Source organism: Artibeus jamaicensis, unplaced genomic scaffold (genome assembly GCF_021234435.1).
Source record: "Artibeus jamaicensis isolate MK-2021 breed Jamaican fruit bat unplaced genomic scaffold, CSHL_Jam_final contig_1085, whole genome shotgun sequence".
NCBI classification, from domain to species: Eukaryota; Metazoa; Chordata; class Mammalia; order Chiroptera; family Phyllostomidae; genus Artibeus; species Artibeus jamaicensis.
The window spans coordinates 244,001-264,176 of NW_026521214.1; the positions used below are offsets into that span (position 1 = coordinate 244,001).

The following is a 20,176-nucleotide window of genomic DNA, read 5'->3' on the forward strand; positions in this document are numbered from 1 at the left end:
CCTCAGATGCCCAGCCTGTGGGATGGGCTTCATTAGCTGGGTGCCCTGAGATGCATCAAGGGCAGAATTTAGGCTACTAACAGCAGTTACTCTTGAAATGATGGGAAGAACAGCCCGAAGTGAACGAGGGAGAAGAAACCAAAGGCGCGACCAGGGGCGTGGTGGTCAGTTAGGACAGAGAACTCACCAGTGTTTTTGGTAACTGCAACTCGGACCCACAGCCCACTGACCAAGGGCACGAGTTATTATTCTTAAATAATAAGGCAACATATAATTTTCCTTAAAAAAGATTTGATCTATTTTTAGAGAGAGGGAAAGGAAAGGAGAGAGGGCACATCAGCGTGTGGTTGCCTCTCACGTGTCCCCCACTGGAGACCCGGCCTGCAGCCCAGACATATGCCCCGACTGGGAATCGAAATGGTGACCCCCTGGTTCCCAGGTTGGCACTCAATCCACTGAGCCTCACCAGCCAGAGCATAACATATAAAATTCTTGTCATGATTAAAAACTCACAAGAAGTTGCAAAAATAGTACCGTGAGGTCCCGTGTATCTTTCACCCAGTCTCTCCCCAGAGTCACATGCTGGTAACACCAGGGAGCGGACGTTGGGGCCCCTGCGTGTCCAGGTCTGTGCCGTTTGTCACAGGTGTAGGTTTTACACGCGCGCGACCACAATCAATATATTGAACTACTTTTCATCAGCTCGACTCTCTAGCTCCGGCTACCCCTTCCCTGTAGGGGTACCCCATCCCCTCCTCCTGGCAACCCCCAACCTGGGTGTTTTCCATCTCGGTCTGTTATGTAAACACAGCCACACAGTAGTGACCCTAAGGGACAGTTTCTTTTTCAACTAGCATAATGCTCTGAAACAAAAAAATGGCCCTGCACGTATCAGCAGTTTGTTCCTTTTACCGCGGCTTACTGCCCCGTGGTCTGAATGTACCTCAGTGTGTCTAACGGATCGACTTCTCAGAACCTTTCTGGTTGTTTCTGGTTTGGGGCCATTGAAAATGGAGCTGCTTTAAACCCTAGTGTCCAAGATCACTTGTGATTGTATATTTTTATTTTTTTCTGGGGTCAGTGCACAGGACTGCACTTTCTAAACCACATCACAAGCATCTATTAGGTTATTTAAGACACTGCTGCGCCTTTTTTTTTTTTTTTTTCACAGCAGCTGTAACGTATTGCTTTACATTCCTACCCACAAAGTGTGAGGGACCGTGGGCCTCCTTGCCCACGCCGGCCTCCAGGATTGCGGCTCTTTCTGATGTTAGTTCTCTAATGGGGGTGCGGGAAGAGCGCCACATTTTTCAGTGTGCATTTCAGCAAGTGCTTGTGGCTGTTTCGTGTCCAGTGAAAAGCAGAAGAACCGGAGCTTTGAGTCCCTACAATGCACCTTCTGCTCTTGTGGCGCGCCCGGCACACCCAGACGCGGGGTCCGGGCGCTCCTACCTTCATCCGTGACGGCTCGCCACTGAAGCACATGCTTTGGGGACGAGGCTCTGACACCAGAGGCCTGACATTGCCAGTCTCTGAATCCAGGCAGACCTGCAGGACAAGGCGGATTCTCACACACTTTGTACTGTTCTCTGGGACCATTACAGTCCCTTGCTTCAGAGCCTAGCCTAGAAAAGATAGTACAAATAATCAATTTTATCTTTTTTTAGGTTAACTACTCATTTTTTATTAAAAGGCATTAGAGTAATAACATATGCTTTTTTATATTAATATACTGTTCAAAATGTGGGCTTGTTAATAGTGACCGGTAATCGTAGGAAGCCCACGTTTATTATTTTTTTTAAACTACGCATTTTTCCCAACCTTTGAGCAGCTGAACTTCCAGAATACATATGAAATAAAAGCCAACTTGCCATGAAAATTAAAAAGAGTAACCGGCAGGGGTTGGGGCGAAACAGGAAGCCTATGGCTTCCAGGAGGGAGTTTGTGTGTAAGGGTTATTAAGAAGATTCTTCTAATGTTTTCACACAAACTCTGTAAAATTGCTGGAGAAGGAGTTGGGCCACTGAGCCCACGCCCTGAGTTGGAGCGTGAGGCTGACGTGACCCTGTCACACCCTGCCCGGGACCACCCTCGGGCTGACAGGGTGAAGCAGGAGGATCTTGCCGCGCTCCCTGCCTGGACCTGTGCTGAGCCCGCTTCTATTCCTCGTCTTTCTTAGCTTCTTCCGGCCCCGATTTTGTTCCCCTGCCTCCCTTTCTGCAGTCCTGTCCTCTTCCTGCTCCTTCAAATGCCGACTTACTCTTCCGAACAGGAGTCTCCCTGTTCACTCAACCCATTCTGCTGGCTTTAATCAAGAGTCTACTCTGTGCAGGGTTCAAGCATTTGTTCTTAAACGGCTTGGTCTCCTTCTTTTCCTTTGTTTTGTAAGTTTTATTTTCAGTGACATTGACATTGGACAACTCTCTGTATTAGTTTCAGATGGGCAGCGTAGTGGCTGGATAATCATGCACCTTTCAGAGTGGCCCCCCTGATATTTGCGGGCCCCACACCCGGGTGTTACAGCGTGACTGGCTGTATCCCCTCTGCTGCACTTCACGCCCCCCTGACTATTTTGTGATTTTACCAGTTTGCACCTCTTACCCCCTCCCCTTTATCGCCCAGCCCTCCTGGCTCCCCTCCTCTCTGGCCACCACCGGTCTGACCTCTGTATCTATTTCTGTTTGGTTTGTTTATTTTGCTCTTTAGATTCCACATATAAATGAGTTTATCTTTAAAGACAGCTTTTACAATATGTAAAATGAACAATTTGAGGGACTCGTCAGTTTCCCGAAGTGGAGTACGGCCCGAGGGGCATATTTTGCTTCCCGACATGGTTTATCAGTGAAATCTTTGAGTTTCAGAAGGGAAGAAGCAGCCGCCCTCCCCCGACCCAGGGGCCAGCGTTTACCCGGGACACGTGCGCTCTCGGCGGCTGATCCCGGCGCTGCAGGTGCGGCTGCAGGGGCTCCACACGCTCCACTCTCCGGCCACGTGTCCAGGTGCGGAGGTCCTGCTGGTACACTCGCCAGCCTTACACCACTATTCCAAAAGTTAGGTCTTAGGTGAACAAATCAGGGCACAGCAGAAAATCATTCACTGGCCTACAGAGTCATGGGAATTGCGATCACATTGGTTTCCTGGAGCCCTACCCCAAACACACCTAACTGAAAGAGACCACCGACCAGACGGCACTTGCTGTGGGAACACAATGGCCAGGTCCCCCCCCACCCTGTCTCCTGTCGGATCAAGTGGTCTCGTCATGAACATGGACCTCATGGAACCGCCCCGAGAGTTCAGTTCTTGTGACAGGGCTGGGGTGGGGGTGGGCGGGGGACTGCTCAGGCTGGGACAGGAGAGGAACACGCTCTAAAAACATAGCAATGGAAAGGTGACGAACCAAAAAGCAGAGACACACAGATTAAGAGCAGAAAATAAGACATCAGTGCCTTATAACTAGAGGGAAACAGAATTTTAGCAAATTTAGCCATTTTGATTTGAAATGTCAGGGATTCAGGCTACCATCTTTATAAATAAAAAAATAAGTATTATTTAATTTTAGCACTTTCCTTTATGCCTTCTCTCTCTCTTTTTCTGAAAGCGGTCCCATCAAAATCAAGCAAGATTTCTTCTGAACACTGTTTATTTGGAAAACGTGGGCAATTAGACTCTTTCAAATTTTGTCGCTTCTGCTTTTCTACAGCTTACTTTGTGCCCACTCACTAGGACAGGTAGCAGCGAGAGAGGAGGGGAGAGTGTGCCTCCTTTTTTTAATGTGGACTTTTCTTACGAGCTGGAAACCAAAGCAGGAAAAGAGGCGGTTTCTGCCATCGTGGAGGACTGGCTCGCTGACCTAGTAGGCAGCTCATAATAACATCTCCTTAGGGCCACGGTGAACGTGTTCAAGACGAAAATTAATTGAGCAAAATCATGTTGAGAACAGTAAGTAAAGATGAGGAGAAATTACATTCATGATTGTGCCATGACAGGGAATGGGCAGGCCGACCCTTCTCAGGCCCAGACAATTTTCTGCACCAAAGGGAAACATGATTTACGAGGAACTTTGGGAAAACACTCTGATCCTCAATTTTCCCATTTCAAAACGAGAAGGACAATCCAACTGATCCAATAGGCTCTTTGCAGGGGTTGAATGAAGGGCTAAGTGTGGTACACAGCCCATATGAAAGATTTAGTAAAGGTGAACTATAACAAAAATAAGTGAGATGCATTATTATATCAATGTTAGTAATGAGTTTCTAGATACATAACCAAAGTTTTATCCATTCTGATCTTCATCGATCTGTCTTTCTTTACAATTTCTTCTGAGAATATGCTCTTACATGCTATTTTTAGAAGAGAAAACTTAGAAACCACGCTCCGTAGTTTTGCTTGAGCCCAGACAATGCTTTTCTATGCAGTAAAGTAATTAGTTCCTACAGATTCTCTCTAGCATGCCAAATTTTAACTTTGACTTCTTTTAGAGTCAAGAAACTTGAAGTCTGGGCTTAAAAAATAACCCCCAGCAAGTTGGATATAGCGATATACGGTCTGTCATGAAACCATTGAGATTTCGTAGAAAGATTCAGTCTGGAAATTCCGAGAGAGGGTAAAAACAGACCCTCTGAAAACCTGCAAACACTTCACGGTTTTAAGGATTAAATGGTGGTATGCCATTCACGGGACGCATAACCCAAGGTGAAAGCTGCCAGACTTGGACTGGCCAACTTGTCCGGCCTACTCAAAAGGCGTTTGTTTTCCCAGCGTGAATGCCATAGCTCCCTGCCCGCTGAGCAGCAGGCTGGCGCACAAAGCTGGGCTAGAGGTGGCTGCTGACCACAGATGCTCTGGGCAAGACTGAAATCTAGGGCGCACACCAGGGCAACTGGAACGAGCCTGGCAGGTCGAGAGAAATGGAAGCAGATCTGCTGGCCAAACTTGCATACACCAATCAGTGAGGGCTAAATAAAAGGTAATCTACTACCTAGAGTTCACCACCTTGCAGAGAAGCCTCTCTCTGGAGGCAGCTGTGAGGACCTGCTTGTGTGTCTCCTCACTAGCCTTGTGCTTCAATACAGTGTTAAACGTTGTCTTTCAATGATTCTACAGCAAATTCTAATGAGTTTGAATGTAACACCATCCTGATGATATTTTCCATAAATTTTCCAGCAGTATCTTTTGTTCCATTTGGAGCTTTTAGCCTCAAAAAAAAGATGTTACGCCTGGTCTAAACCAGTCAAAATTTGTCCTCATCTTCTAATTGAGTTTGGTTTATGGAAATGTTGAGAGGCTATGTGTGAATACAGACTATTTCTGGGAGATACATGATCTAAAAAATTGGTCATATTTCTAGCCTCTCAAATTTCTATGCAGACATGTCTAGGAGGCTCATGAAAATGCCAAAGGAAACATTATGTTTTAATCAAACTTCCTTACACACAGCGTTGGAGAGGAGAAGAGAGTGAGGAAGACAGCAACAAACTCCGTACCTACGCGAACTTGTTACTGTGAGGATATTCCAGTCTTCGCTTTTTAAAATAAAGAGTGACAATGGTAATTTCAGGAATCTCAATTTAGGAAAATGAAAAACTAAACTATATGACACAGAATCCTTCAAAAACAGTCTAAAATTCTGGCAAATTGGTATAAACTTTCCTTTTCCCTCTCTCAATGCCCAGCAAACTCTGTAAGTTAAAAACCTATACTTGGTTTTTACCAAGTTGTCGATCCACTCTCTAACCTCTGTTCAATATAAATGCAAATGCAGATGATAGTGTTGCTTAAGAGTAGAGAAGAAAACAAGCGGCTTTTAATTTGAAACGTGCTGGGTGTAAATAGCATATAAATCCCTATACTCACAACCATTTTGAATCATAAAATTCTGCAGGCACTTTCTCAACTTCACTGTATGCCCATAGGCAAGCTAGTTACACAGCTCGATCAACATCGCCAGAGTGTGCTCAGAGTGAGATCCCCAGCTTTCTTTCTGGGCTAGCAACATAGGGAGCTAGCAGCGTTCAGGGCAAGGTTGCAAGCAATTCAAACGCTTTAGCACTGCGGTGCCCCACTGCAGGGAGTGGGGAGCTATTTCCTCGCTGACTCCTACAACAGCTGCAGCAGATGGACAAGTGAGGAGGCCCATGTGGCCTGAGGAACCGAGAAGTTCGCTAGTTATTTCGATGTGCAGAGCAGTACAGCCACGCCACTAACAGAAGGTCATTAGTGCAAGTACAGGGAAATAAAACATTTTACTTTGAGTGAGTTTAGAGGCCTGGAGCATGCAAATTATTCTCCTAAATATCAGAAGAAAAACAATAGCAGAAAACTATTTAGGCACAGGTCATAAAAAGACAGAGCTTTTATATTGCTCAAGAATTGCTAAGGAGAGCGGGCCGTGTGATATTCGACGAAATGGGGCAAAGTGTTTGGGTGCCTTCGTTGAGGCGTGCTTTCGTGTTTCAGGGGCGACATGCAGTTTGGTGATTCAAGCAATACATTGTCAGCACTACCCTGTCAGGCTTGTCCAACACACACACACACACACACACACACACACACACACACACACACACACACATTATCCTACTTTTGTGCAGAATTTAAAAAATGAAACAAATCCAAATTCTGACTTTCCATGGAAGCTCCGAGAAAACCTTAGGCGCCATGTGTGGGCAATTGACGGTATCGCCCGGAAGCTCCCTTCTAAGGAGCCGTTTTCTTACTGGGAGTATCCAGTGGTATGACGTTTCTACTTCTTTTAAAAGATATTTTGGACTTAACAGTTTGTACAGTTTTTCTGTTTTTAAATAAAGAAATCACAGAAGCAGCCAATGAGTGCAGACTTAGAGCAAACAGTCCAGAAACGCCTGGAGAAAAGCCACACCCACCCTCACCTCCTGTGGCTCTGCTCCCATCCATCAGTTCCAGCTACCTCCGGGGAGCTGACTACTGCTGACGGTCTGGAGTTTCGGTTTCCAAGCCATTTCATAGACATTTAAATATAGACACTTTGTAATGTGCATTCAAATCTGGATACACGTTGTTTTTCCTTAACTCTCAAATGATAGCCTAAAGCACCGGCTTTTCTGACCTGACCCTCCCAGGTGCCCCCCACCTGGCCTTGCAGACCCCTCCGCCCTCCCAACACCTGCACCGCGGGGGCTGTTCTGCTGAGGAATATGCCTGCGGCTCCCCATCTCTCACCATCGCAAACTGCATTTACATAACCACCCTGTGCATGTGTGTGCACGTGTGTGTACACACCTGCGCGCATACCTGTCTTGGCACACACGTGTATTTCCTTAGGACAAAATTCTAGAAGTAGAATTGCTAGATTTCCACTCTGTCGATTTTTCAAGTTAATATGTTTTTAAGTTGGCACTTTTTTCCCACTAAGTGTCCATCCTAAGTACTCTTTATGCTGCTGTTTCTTTTCAAGTGTGATAAGAATCCACATTCTTCATAAAGGGGGAAAAAGGGGAGGGATTTGGAAGAACAAATAGGAAGGACACAGGGACAAGAACTAAGGGGGGCGGAAATGGGAGGGAGGTGGGGAGCAAGGGGTGGGGGGGGCTGGGATGGGAAAAATAGACAAAAAACTGTACTTGAAAAATAACTAAATAAAATTATTTAAAAAAAAAGAATCTACGTTCTTCAGAGGCAAGGTTTCTGGTCTTTCATCCAGAATAAAGTGATCACCACTCCACTTTCCCTTAGTAGAATAAACATTTTTAAACTATGGAAGCTACTGAACTGTTATCTTTTGATTAAATTTACCACAACTATATGTTTATATGGAATCTACCTCCTTTGTTTTCCTCAAAAGAAGATTAAATGTTCAACAGCAATTATTTTGATTTGGAAATACATACTAATAAACTCCTATAGCCTTATAAAACATGTTAAACAACTTATACAGTCAAATATTTACTAATCTCCAAAATGTCACTTAGAATATTTTCTTTTTGATGGTTGAAATGACAAAGAAAAATTATACTCAGTGGCTCTCCTGAGACAATATTTTACACCTGAAAGTCTTTATTGTTCTGAGAAGTTTTCTTATGTATTCTATTATTTTGTGATTATTTTACTGTTTGATTTAAATAGTAAAAAAATATGAATCCTTTTGTTCGCAAGGTAGTACATATATCTGACCCTCGACATTCTCACAATCAACAAAAAAATAATTGCACCAATATTAACAAAATAACCATGGATTTAAAAACTGTAAGAGTTAAAAATATCAGAGATAAAATGCCGAAAATGTTATATACATACTGAAAGGATTCCGCTAGTGTTGAGATGGACACAGGTGTGGCCGGCAGGAGGCACTGCAGGTTTCTTGAGTCGCACTCAATGTCCCGATCACCTCGGGCCCCACGAGCGACCTACCTTTCCAGCATCACAGTCGGTCCCGTCCATCGGGGGGTCGAGTTTGGTTCTGCACTCCTTCTCCCCTTCCAGCTTGCACCACAAGCCTGTGCAAATCACATGCTGAAAACAAGGGCATCACAACTAATAAGGGGAATGAATCCCGTTTTTTGAGGCTAAATCAATCATGTTTGAGAAAGTCAGTTCAATGGAATAGAAGTTATCTGGAAAAAAAATAGCTGTTAGGGACTTTTAATGTTGAACTTGAAATAGTACATGGCTTATTTATAGTGCTGAGAAGATTGATACACATACCAGAAATCTGTTTAATAAGTTCAAATATTTCGAAGTGTCTTGTAATGAAACACAAGTGACTGAGCAACATTAAGTAGCTACAGCAGAAAAAGTGTGGACTCAAAATCGTTACTTATTTTTGTGGATCGTGCAAAAATCATTCCACAAAGCAGGTCCGAGGAGGTGGGGGCAGGTGTTCGTGGCATAGACGGAGTGCCTCTGTCCTAGAGCCTGTCCCCACTGAGCTCTGCTTTACACCCGAAGGCCACAGCAACTCACTCTCATTGGACAGCCTTCGCCCGAGACCCAGCGCAGAGCCTCCCAGGGCGTCATTTACCCCGGAAGGGATGCGTTCTAGACCTCCAGGATACAAGGAACTTTTTCTAGGGGAAACTTGAAAGGAATAAAAAAGATACTGGGGTAAAGCAGCAGAGACCCAGAAACCGTGAAGGAGGGGACCCCAAAGGAAAAGGGGGGGGGGGGGGGGGGGAAGATGCTCAGAAACCTGAGGCACAGGCAGCGCTGTGGCCACCCAGGGGCGTGGACGTCCACAGCCACAGCTGGCACGCTCTTTGGGGCTCTCTCTTTCTCTAAGATGGTTGACGGTTTTCGACATGAGCATATTATCTGCAAATTGCATAGACATATGAAACCGGCGAGGAACATTTAAAGGGGATGAAAGAAATCTACAGTGAATATCACTGTGTTGCAACCTGTCCAGATATTTGGCGGGGAGGGCGCAAGCGAACAGGCCCATGGAAGCACAAGAAGTCAGTGGCCGCGTGGAAGGCGAGGGAGTCCTGACCAGGGTTTCAGAGGCGGAAGAACCTAGGGTCAAATGCCAGGAAGGACTGGGGTCTCTGTGTTTGGAGTGAGAAAGAAGCCCTCTGCAGCTCACCCGTAGGTTGGTGAGATAAAACGGCTATTTCAGGAGGTCTACTCGGGCGGTGGTGTTCAAAACAGACTAAAATCCATGGCAAACTGACATGACTCAAATCTATGAAATACTTTGGGAAAGGTATATTTAAGTGAATGTTTTAAACAGGTCTGTTGCAATGCTAACAATGAATTTGTCACAGCTCCCAAAATATTATTTTCCTATTGCTCCTGTTTAAATATTTAGGTTTCTGAAATGTTTGTAGGCTCTTAAAAATCCAACCATTTATGCAAGGGTGGGGCATATTTTATTTATGTTGTATACCCTGCTATGACAGGTCATTTTCTCCTTCAAAATACTTCATACAAGTGTATCTTGTTATATTTAGGGTATGAGCTTATTTTGTAACTTTTCTTTGCATATATCATTAATGAAGACTTCATTCAAGAACTTATTGTTTTAAAAAGTCCCTGACTGTAATTGCTCCTATACAATATTTTAGACTCTTAAAAACAGAGAGGTAAACTGTTTAATTTACTTTCATGGACACATTTCTATAGGAATTAACAGATCTCTAACCTGAAAATTTTAACGCCTGCAAGTATTTATTTATTTACTTATTTTTTCCTGCTAAGGATGTTTTACAATCATGGGGTCAAATGCCAAGTTTTCTGCCAAGGAAGAACGTTGCTTTACTTATACTCGATAAAGGTTGCTTGTGTAAAAACATGAATTATTTTCATCAAGTTGGTTAGTAGATCAATGCACAGTGAAGTAAAAAGCCAGCCTTTGGCGCCACAGCGCTGGGACCCACTGGCCTGGTGTGCACTGTTGGTGGTCTGAATTCCACCCCCCTCCGTCGTCTGCTGTTCAAATAGCAGGTGCTCTCGTGGACTTCCCGGCCAGGCGCTGATAGCACAGAAGCTCTCTTGGCCAAGGTTCAAGGTCAGCACAGTCCCTCGGGACAAGCCTCCCAGAGGCAGTCTCTTCCCCCTTTCCTGCTGCAGGTCTAGGGGTCTGTGGTGAGGAAGCCGCAGCCACACTCCTGAAAAGAACTCAGATCCAGAAGTTCGGACCAGACTGTCTAAACAAAAGCAGGAAAACGCTGAAGAAGTGGCGTGGGCCGTGTGTACCTTCAGGGGAACCTCCCGGGTGTGTGCTCCTGGAACCGCGTGACCCCGAGCCCTTTTGTAAGAGAAGGAGGAGCAGGGATGGGTGTTTTGTTAGAACCACACACTCCGTATGTTATGGGAGTTGGATTGAGTTTCTTCAACTTAATTGCTGAAGCTACTTACCATGTCAATTAAGAAAAGAACTTTCAGACTTAAAATGCTTTGTGTAGGAATCCGGAACAGAAACGCACAACTCAGCATTTCCTTGCAAACGGGTCGAAGTAGTGCAATACCCCTTTTTCCTTCTTCTCTAGTAAGAGAAGACCATGAAACTCATAAAATGAAATTAGATGTTTATCTCAAGTAGGCATTTAAATATTTACATGGCAATACTATATTTTTAAAAATCACATAATTTAAATGGAAGATTTAAGTTCATGGAAAACTATCCCAAAATTTATCTTCAAAGAAACCTGTACTCATGTGTTTCTTTACAGCAAATAGTCCCATTAAGATGCTCTGAAATTTATGTTAAAATTAAAAACTTAAGTGCATGTACCTGGAAGCAACAATTAAATCCTGAACATGAAACTCTTTGTTCTTCTATATATTTCCCTCCAAAATACAATTTCAATAACTTAAACATTTGATTGCAAATGTAATTCGGTATGAAATGATATTTTCAAAACCTGTCTTTTCCATCACAAATCAGCTAAGTATCATTAAGAATGGAAAAGAGGAAGAAAGAAAGAGAGGTATTTTTAAAATAGGAAAGAAAGAACAAAAAGAAATAACAAAAAGTTGAAATCTAGTTCCCCGTGAATACTAATAAAATTGAAAATTAGTAAGAAAAAAGAGAAGGCAAAATAAACACTATTAGAAATAAAACATGAAGATATAATTACAGGTAATGCAAAGTTTAAACAGAAATAGGAAGGTTATAAACTTTATGACAATAAACTTGACAACTTATATAAAAATGGAATGTTTTTAAAAACTTACTAAAACTTTCTAACATGGTCCCAAGAAGCAACAGAGAAGCTGAACTGTTTTGTAACCACAAGATAGTTAAAATTAAAATTGATTGTTAAAAATCTTTCTGCACCTGGTCCAAAAACTAACAATCTTTCAAGAACTTTGTTCTCAGTCTACATAGACTCTCTAGAGAACAGAAAAAGAGGGACACTTCTAAACACACTTGATGATACCCTAACCAGACAGGGATTGTAACAGAAAGTAAAAATAGTTGTCTACCTCAGTAATAACGTAGAGTTAAATATGCTAAACAAAGCAGTAGCTAGGCAGTGGGTCTCATAAATACACTAAACAAGTTTTAACAGAGTGAATCCAGCAATAAGTTGGCTTTTTCCTTGAATACCGTGATGTTAGGGATTTGATTAATGTGATGAAGCACGTCACTAACTTCAAAATCTGTAATTCTTATATCTCTGGGTACAAAACATGTGATACAATTCAACAGCCACCAAAACACTTATTTAAAAAGAAAAATCTCAGCAAACTAGCCACTGAAGGAAACGTTTTTGTAATTAGCAAACATTTATAAAAATCTACAGCAAACATCATCAAAAACAGTGAAAATGTTGAAAGTGTTTTTTTGTTTTTTTTTTAAGATTAGGAAAAGGACAAAGATGGCATCTCGGCAACAACATAGGGAAGTGAATACATAACATTCAAAATGTCAAGAGAAGAACTAAGTGTCCTTCTAGACTCTTGCACTTAGCTAAAGTTTTATTCAACACTAAAGGTTAGACAGAGACTCATGGAAGCAAACCCTGAGCGCCTGTCGCCCACAGACCTGTCCAAAGGGTCTCAGAATGATGAGCTTCGAGGGGAAACATGATCTAATAGGAAGGGGCCGGAAAGCAGTGCAGGGCAAGGAGATTGATACACATGAGGATAAATCTGAAAGAGCATTGACTACAGAAAGCAGCAATCATTGGGTTTTAGCCATTCTTATAAACCTTCTTCTTAATATAGTGACGACAGAAATCCAGCTCATTCACATCTCCAAACTTTACCCCTTAATGGAGAGGATTTGGCTACTAATAGTTGAATAAGTTTGTGTCTTCCCTTTCACCGTACAGCTCCACACACTTCGAGTCTGCGCACGGCAGAAGTTGATAGACGTGGGAAGAAAATTAGTCTACGCCTCGCAAAGGAGCTAACATGCTGCAAGGGACTCCCCCTTAGAACACATCGGAAAGTGGTAAAGAAAGTTGGGGAGTAAGAGGAAAGTTAGAGAGAGGCGAACTGTCACTACCTAGTTAAGGAAGCCCCCCAAAAAAGAATGAGAAGTGGGAAGAAACCATTTAAATTATTTGAAAGAAAAATGATCCAGAACTCCTTAGTATAAAGGATATAAGATAAAAAGATTCTGGCATGGCCAAGTGGCTTAGTTGGTTGGAGCATCATCCTGTACAACAAAAGTCTGCAGGTTCAATTCCTGGTCAGAGCACATATCTAGGTTGTGGGTTCAATCCTTGGTCAGGGTGTGTGTGAGAGGTAACTGATTGATGTTTCTCTCTCACATCAACATTCTCTCCCCTCCCCTCCCCTCCCCTCCCCTCCCCTCCCCTCCCCTCCCCTCCCCTCCCCTCCCCTCCCCTCCCCTCCCCTCCCCTCCCCTCCCCTCCCCTCCTCTCCTCTCCTCTCCTCTCCTCTCTCTCCCCAAATCAATAAACACATCCTCAGGTGAAGATTAAAGATAAAAGTTTCCCCTTCTGGAACGAGGGAGTAAATTCCTAGAGGACCAACCCTTCTGTATGTAACAATCATAAATTGAGGACAGGATACAAAAAGCAACTTCCCGGTGGTTCTGGAAAGTGAAAAAAGGTGGGCAAATTTTTTAGGGAGCTGAAAGATTGGCACAAGCTGAGCTCACCTTTGCAGCTTCGACCTAACAGTAGCTTGGGGTCATGGCATGACATCGGAAGGCTAAAACAACAGTGAAGACGGAAACTTGGGGGGGCAAAGCTGACAAAACCCAAAAGGATGATCCCCCCCCAAAAGAATTAGAGAAGCCTGAGGCCATAGCTGGCACCCACCTCATACAGGCATCAGACACACTGCAAATAGCTGAGATCAGGGAAGAGTTAACTCACCCAAGACACAAACAGTTTTACATGGCAGGTGAGACAAAGGTTCCGGCAGAGTCTGGCAAACTTAATTGGCTCTGAAAACGTAAAACCAAACACCCACCCCGACTCTTTGGAGGAATAAAGCAGGATGCAGAGTATTTGCAGCAGAGAGCAGCGAATTCTCTGTGCAGAGCCACAGACTACACATTTCAGGCTTGCAGGCCACATGGACTCTGTTGCGACTACTCGACACTGCCATTGTCGCCTGGAGGCAGACAAAGACAACATGAGGACAAATGGGGGCGACACTTTCCAGTAAAACTTCACTTACAGAAACAGGCAGCTAGTTCCTAGGCCACGGTTTATAAGGAAATAATCATTTAATATGTACTATGTTGATGTATTAACGTTGCAGAACCAATCTACACAAACAACCATGCACAAATGTTCAGAGTGGTCTCACTCACAACAGCTGAATCCCAGATGTCCACTTAGAGGTGAACAGATAAACAAAATAGTCTACGTACAAGGTGAATACCATTGAGTAAGAAAAAAGAACCAGTTACTGATATACGTGAAACATATAAAGGATATATGAATTTTGAATGCAGAGGAAATTTTATTTCTCCAACCAAAAGTAGAAAAGGAAAAAAATAAAGCATATAAATGAAACACAAACATAAAATAGGTTGACAATTAGTCCTATTGACTAATTTCAATAAGTGTAAAAATGTTAAATTTGCTGATGAAAATAGTAAGAACTATGACTTGGTTTAAATAGAAAAATATAAAACCATGCAATAGCTTTTTGCTAGTAGACATATGTATTTATCTATGTCAATAACTATCTTTATATTAATACCTAGAAACTTTGAAAGCATAGGTGTGGAAAATGGTAAAATATTAGCTAGGATAGTGTTTTTAATTCCAGACAAAATGTTTTAAGGCACAAATCATTAAAAAACAAAAAAGGAAAAACAAATCAAGCAAAAGAAAAAACTTAAATGCACATACACCTTGTCATATAACTCAACATATATGAGATAAAACTGACAGAGCTACAGGAGGAAATTCAGAAATCAATGGCGTAGGGATACTTCTGGGCCAGACGGTGGTACAGTCGATGTGGCACTTGCCTCCTCTCGCAACTGCACCAAAGTGACAACTAAGCCACAGGACAACCATCATTTAGAACCGCCTGAAGTCTGGCTGCATGGAAGTCCTACAACTAGGGAATTAAAGGAAAAGCCAGACTGAGATTGGCAGGGGCAGCGGTGACGCAGCACAGGCTGGCCCCACACCCACATGGGGCAGATAAAAATTGGGAGGGATCCTTTGGCTGCAGAAGTCCCCCCTCCCTGAGGAGTAAGGGGTCCAGTTTAGGGTTTTAGTGCCAAGAAGAGAAGTTAGCACAACTTCTGGCTGTAGAAACCAACAGGGAATGAGGCAGAGGGAGGCTGAGGGCTGCTGGAACCCCAGAAAGTTCCTCTTAAAGGGCCCACACATGGACTCACTCCAACTCACTGCCTCTAAGCTCCGACAGTGGGACAACAGCTTGAAAGGCACGGGGGACATACTGGGAGGAACTGAATTGTCCAGCATCATGACAAGAGCTGGGTGGGGTGGGTCAGCTTTGTTCCAGACAGAAGTGCTGGCAGAGGCCACTGCTTCTTTGATGAGCCCTCCCCTCACAGAGCCAGCAAGCAGGCAGGTGCCTCATCTGAGACTCCATCAACCTGGCTCACACTGTGTGCCTACCCTGATGATTCACCTGAGGCTCTGCTCCACCCACCTTTCAGGCCCACCCAGTTTGTCTCCAGTGGCTTTTCCATAAGAAAGATCTGTCTAGGTTCATGTTTTAGGTTTTCCTTAAAAATCTCTCAAACAAGCAGCATTTGGCTTCAGAGTGCTCTGTACTCTCATTAAGTGGTCTCAGGCCCAGCACTAGGAGCAGCCTGCCTGGGTTTGCAGCGTGGCCTCACCTGGGCACCTCCAAGCTCAGCACAAGTAGCAGCCATCTACACTGCTTTGTAGGTCATGCTGGGTGACCCAGACAGAACAGGGAGCTGCCATCCTTGGCCTGTTCCTGCCAGGAAACCCCAGAGCCAGTGCACCCAATGAACAGCTCCAGACCACGTCAAAGCACCACCCAACCACCTCCACAAGTGACACACTCAAGGGGTACGAGAGCTCCACTGAAACTTAGTGGGTACCAGAGCTCCACTGAAATAAGTCCAGCTCTGTGGGGTGAGTCCTTTCCAGCTGATCCCCCACAGTGGTCGGAGGTCTCTATGGTCAGTGATCACAGTCAGTCCTTGCAGCTGCCTGCTCTGGGGGGTGGGGGTAAATCCCTCCCACTGATGTGCCAGCAGCAACCAAGCCCTAACTACAAGAGGAGGGTGTACACGGCCCACATGGTAGGTTCACCTTAAGTACCCAACTTGGGTGATATGGGTGCCATTGGGCTCTACAGGACGCCTCCTACATTAGGCCACTCTAACAAGCCTGGCAGGTGTAGCAATTCTACTAATACAATACACAGAAACAAACACAAGGAGGCTGCCAAAATGAGGAGACAAGAAACATGTCCAAATGAAGGAATAGAACAAAATTCCAGAGAGAGGGCTAAACAAATGGAGACTAATAATCCACTAGATGCAGAATTCAAAACACTGGTTATAAGGATGCTCAGTGAAATGAGTGAGACGCTCAATAGCATAAAAATGGACCAGTCAGAAATGAAGAATACAGTGATTCAAATGAAGAATAATTTACAGGGAATCAGAAAAAGAGTAGATGAAGCAGAGAATCAAATCAGCAATTTGGAATATAAGGAGGGAAAAACACCCAATCAGAACAGCAAAAAAGAAAGCAGAATCTTTAAAAAAATGAGGATTGTATAAGGAGCCTTTGGGACAACTTTAAGCACACAAACATCTGTATCATGGGGGTGCTGGAAGGAGAAAAGAGAAAGCAGGAAATTAAACACTTATTTGAAAAAAAAAAAACAACAATGACAGAAAACTGCTTTAACTTGGAAAAGGAAATAGACATAAAAGTCCAGGAAGCACAGAGAGTCCCAAACAAGATGATCTCTAAGAGGCCCACACCAAGGTATATAATCATTAGAATGCAAAAGGTTAAATACAAAGAGAGAAGTTTAAAAGCAACAAGAGAAAAGCAGTTAGTTACCTACAAGGGAGTTCCATAAGCTGTCAGCTGATTTCTCAACAGAAACTATGCAGGGTGGCAAGAAACTGGCAAGAAATATTCGAAGTGATAAGAAGAAAGGACCTACAACCAAGATGACTCTACCCAGCAAAGCTCATTTAGAATCAAAGGAGGGATGAAGAGCTTTTCAGACAAGAAAAAGCTGAAGTTCATCATCACAAAACCAGTATTACAAGAAATGTTAAAAGGTCTTCTTTAGCAAGAGGAAGAAAAATTTTTTATAAATATGAACAATTAAATGGCAATAAATACATATCTATCAACAACTAAATCTACAAAAAAATAAATAAACAAGCAGAACAGAAACAGACTTGTAGAGACAAATTACATTTGACAGTTGCCAGATACGAGAGAGAGAGGTTGGGAAGGTGTACAAATTAGTTGTTACAGAACAGTCCTGGGGATGCAAAGCACAGCATAGGGAATAAAGACAATAATATTCTCATGACTCTGTACTGTGTCAAGTGGGTGCGAGATTTATCGGGATGATCACTTAGCAAGTTATAGAATGTCTAATCACTGGGCTGTACACCTGAAACTAATATAATAATGTATGTCAACAGTAATTATAAAATGAAAATAATTTGAAAGTGGAAAGTAACAAAAATAAAAAATAGGGTTGGTATTTAACACATCTGTCAGTTACTGATAGATCAATCAAACCAAAATAAGCAAAAAAAAGATATTTTGAATAACAATATTAATGTGCTTTTTTAAGGTCTCGTGACAGATAATGAACTTTAAAGAACATACACACATTCTTTCAAGTACACAGAGAACAATCACTAAAATTTATCATGTGTTACACTAAACATGAAACTTCAACAAATTTTAAAGAATTGGCATCATATTGGTGACTCCATCTTATTGTAGTGCAATTAAAGTAGGTATAGATAATAAAAAGTTCTCTTTTAAAAATTCAGAATGTCTCTAATGTTAAAAAATATTTAAGCTGAAAGAAAATGAATGTACTATATAAAATTTTAATTCCAGAGCAGGGAAGAATTTGTATAAGATGGGATACAAACCAAAAACAGAACAATCTTAATAAGAAAATTTGATGGATTTACCACCTCAAATTAAAAGACAAAGAACACTGTATACAAAGTTAACATGTGAATAACACACCCTGACTATAGAACTACCTGGGAATTCTAGGAATTCTCACCTAGAATATAGAAAGAACTGCAAACCAGAAAGAAAAACAGAAAATCGAAAAATGGTCAGAAATGAACACAGGCCATTTATAAAGATAGAGACATTATAAATAAAAGCCCGTGTCAGTAAGAAGTCATGGAAAAAACAAGTCCTGAGGAAAGAGGTTAAACAGCTAGATTACCCAGTCAAACAAGCTGCCATAAAACTCATGCATTCACCAACTAGCACTGAAACTCAAAGGCTAAGACGAAGCTTTGATTGGACAGCCAAACAGGCAAAATCAATTCCTGGCAGATTTCACCCACCATAACTTCATAGATCTGATAGGAAGGAAGGACTTTATATGTTTATAACTTCGCCAGTCTCAAGAACATGATCGATTAATGATGCTGTTTTGGTTGCTCAACCAATGACTACCCATTAACACAGTTTCATGTTCAACCTTGTAAAGTCCAAATTCCCACTGCCTGTGAAATGCCACAGCACCAGATCACCATGACTCAGTCTTCCAGGAGTCTTCACGGCACACCTCAATTCACTGCCAGCCTGTTTGACAAAAGGTTGTAGCGGTCCTGCGTACTTTGATGTAACAAGTTGATACAAGAGAAATGTAAGACTGGAACTCTGTGTAACTGTATGAAGTCGCCGTATGGCTCAAGAACACTAGGAAGTTATCTACGTACCGTGACATACACGCAAGTCACAAAGTGCCTGGCCCCACAGCAAAGGTGGAGCCTTACATCTCCAGGATGTCTTCCATTTTTTAGCACGCGTCCTTATCACTCAAAAGATGGAACTCTTATGCAGTCGCTTCCTGCTGATCCCAGGGAAGTGCCCATACCTCTGTGTTCTCAGCTAGACTGTTACAAGGCAGCTCTTCCAAAAAATAACCCGGGGCAGTCGGAGCTGGCTCAGCCACAAAATGCCAAAGGGCCTGGAGGCACCAGGACGCAGGAACCAGGACACCCGAGATGTTCCCATGTTAATGCAGAAGAGTGAGCTATCATGGCTGGAGTCAGGGTGTTTCGCAAGCATCTTTATTTACACCTACATCTTAAGGTAAAGTTATCCTTAGATCAGCATGTAAGTAATGATGGAGTCTCTAGTGCTTGTGTGTAAATGTTTACAAGTGTGGAAGAGCAACATCTAACAGGTACTACAGACCATTGCCTCTAGCATTCCACCAGAGACGCACATTGTTGAAAAGTTTCTATGAATCCAAATTCCATGCAGCTTGGAAGTTATTTGTAACTGATGGGAAAGGGAAGGGTGATACGGACGACTGACCGACTCATGTATAAGGTATGAAACATAAATTATCTGCCCTTATGCTTGGCTTTTGCATAGTCATAAATTAATCTTTTATTGAGTTATGAATTACTACATTTAATTAATAAATTAATTTGGTTAAATTAATACTTTAGAAGGTTATCTTTATGTTATCTGGACATGTCAAGTAAAGGCACACCTTGAATACATTGTGAATTCAGCTCAGACCACTGCAAAAAAGCAAGCATTGCAATACAGCGGGTCCATTTAGTGTGTAAATGGCATTGTGCCTGAAACATGATGTGTTGTAAATACCTTAATTAAGAATGTTTCAGTACGAAAAAATGCTAAACGCCTTCTGAGCTTGTTGGGAAAATGGTGCTGATGGACTTATGCTGCCCAGGATTGCCACAAGCCCACGAAGCCAATGGAGGGGAGCACAATGGAGCAGGACATACCCATGCCTGCAAATCAACGATCGAGGTGAGTGAAAATGTCGGCTCCCTATCGCATCATTCGGCCAATTTGTTTATTTATTTAACAAACATTTGTTGAACACTCTTTCAGGGGCTAGGGGCACAGTGGTAAAAAAAAAAAACAAAAAAAAACAGACACCCCCTTCCAGATTTGTTTTGAGTAAAATCTGCGTGGCAGACCGGTAGATGCGACAATTACACGTGCGTCCTCTGGAGTGCGTGTGTGTATGTGCTGCCTTAACAAGCAGAGCTATCCAACCATATACACTTGCAAACAATTTCCCCTGAGGTTTTGAA

The 20,176-nt window shown here is 42.8% G+C and overlaps 1 protein-coding gene across 1 annotated transcript in view; it reads right to left on the reverse strand.

Annotated features, from left to right (window-relative positions):
• ADAMTS19 (ADAM metallopeptidase with thrombospondin type 1 motif 19) overlaps nucleotides 1-20,176 on the reverse strand; it is a 216,343-nt gene that overhangs the window by 69,762 nt on the left and 126,405 nt on the right. Inside the window, exons 11-13 of the mRNA XM_037164084.2 lie at nucleotides 8,386-8,487; nucleotides 2,909-3,039; nucleotides 1,453-1,625 (exon numbers count right to left, since the gene is read on the reverse strand). Of these exons, the coding sequence (XP_037019979.2) occupies nucleotides 1,453-1,625; nucleotides 2,909-3,039; nucleotides 8,386-8,487 (406 nt within the window). The remainder of the gene's footprint in view (nucleotides 1-1,452; nucleotides 1,626-2,908; nucleotides 3,040-8,385; nucleotides 8,488-20,176) is intronic.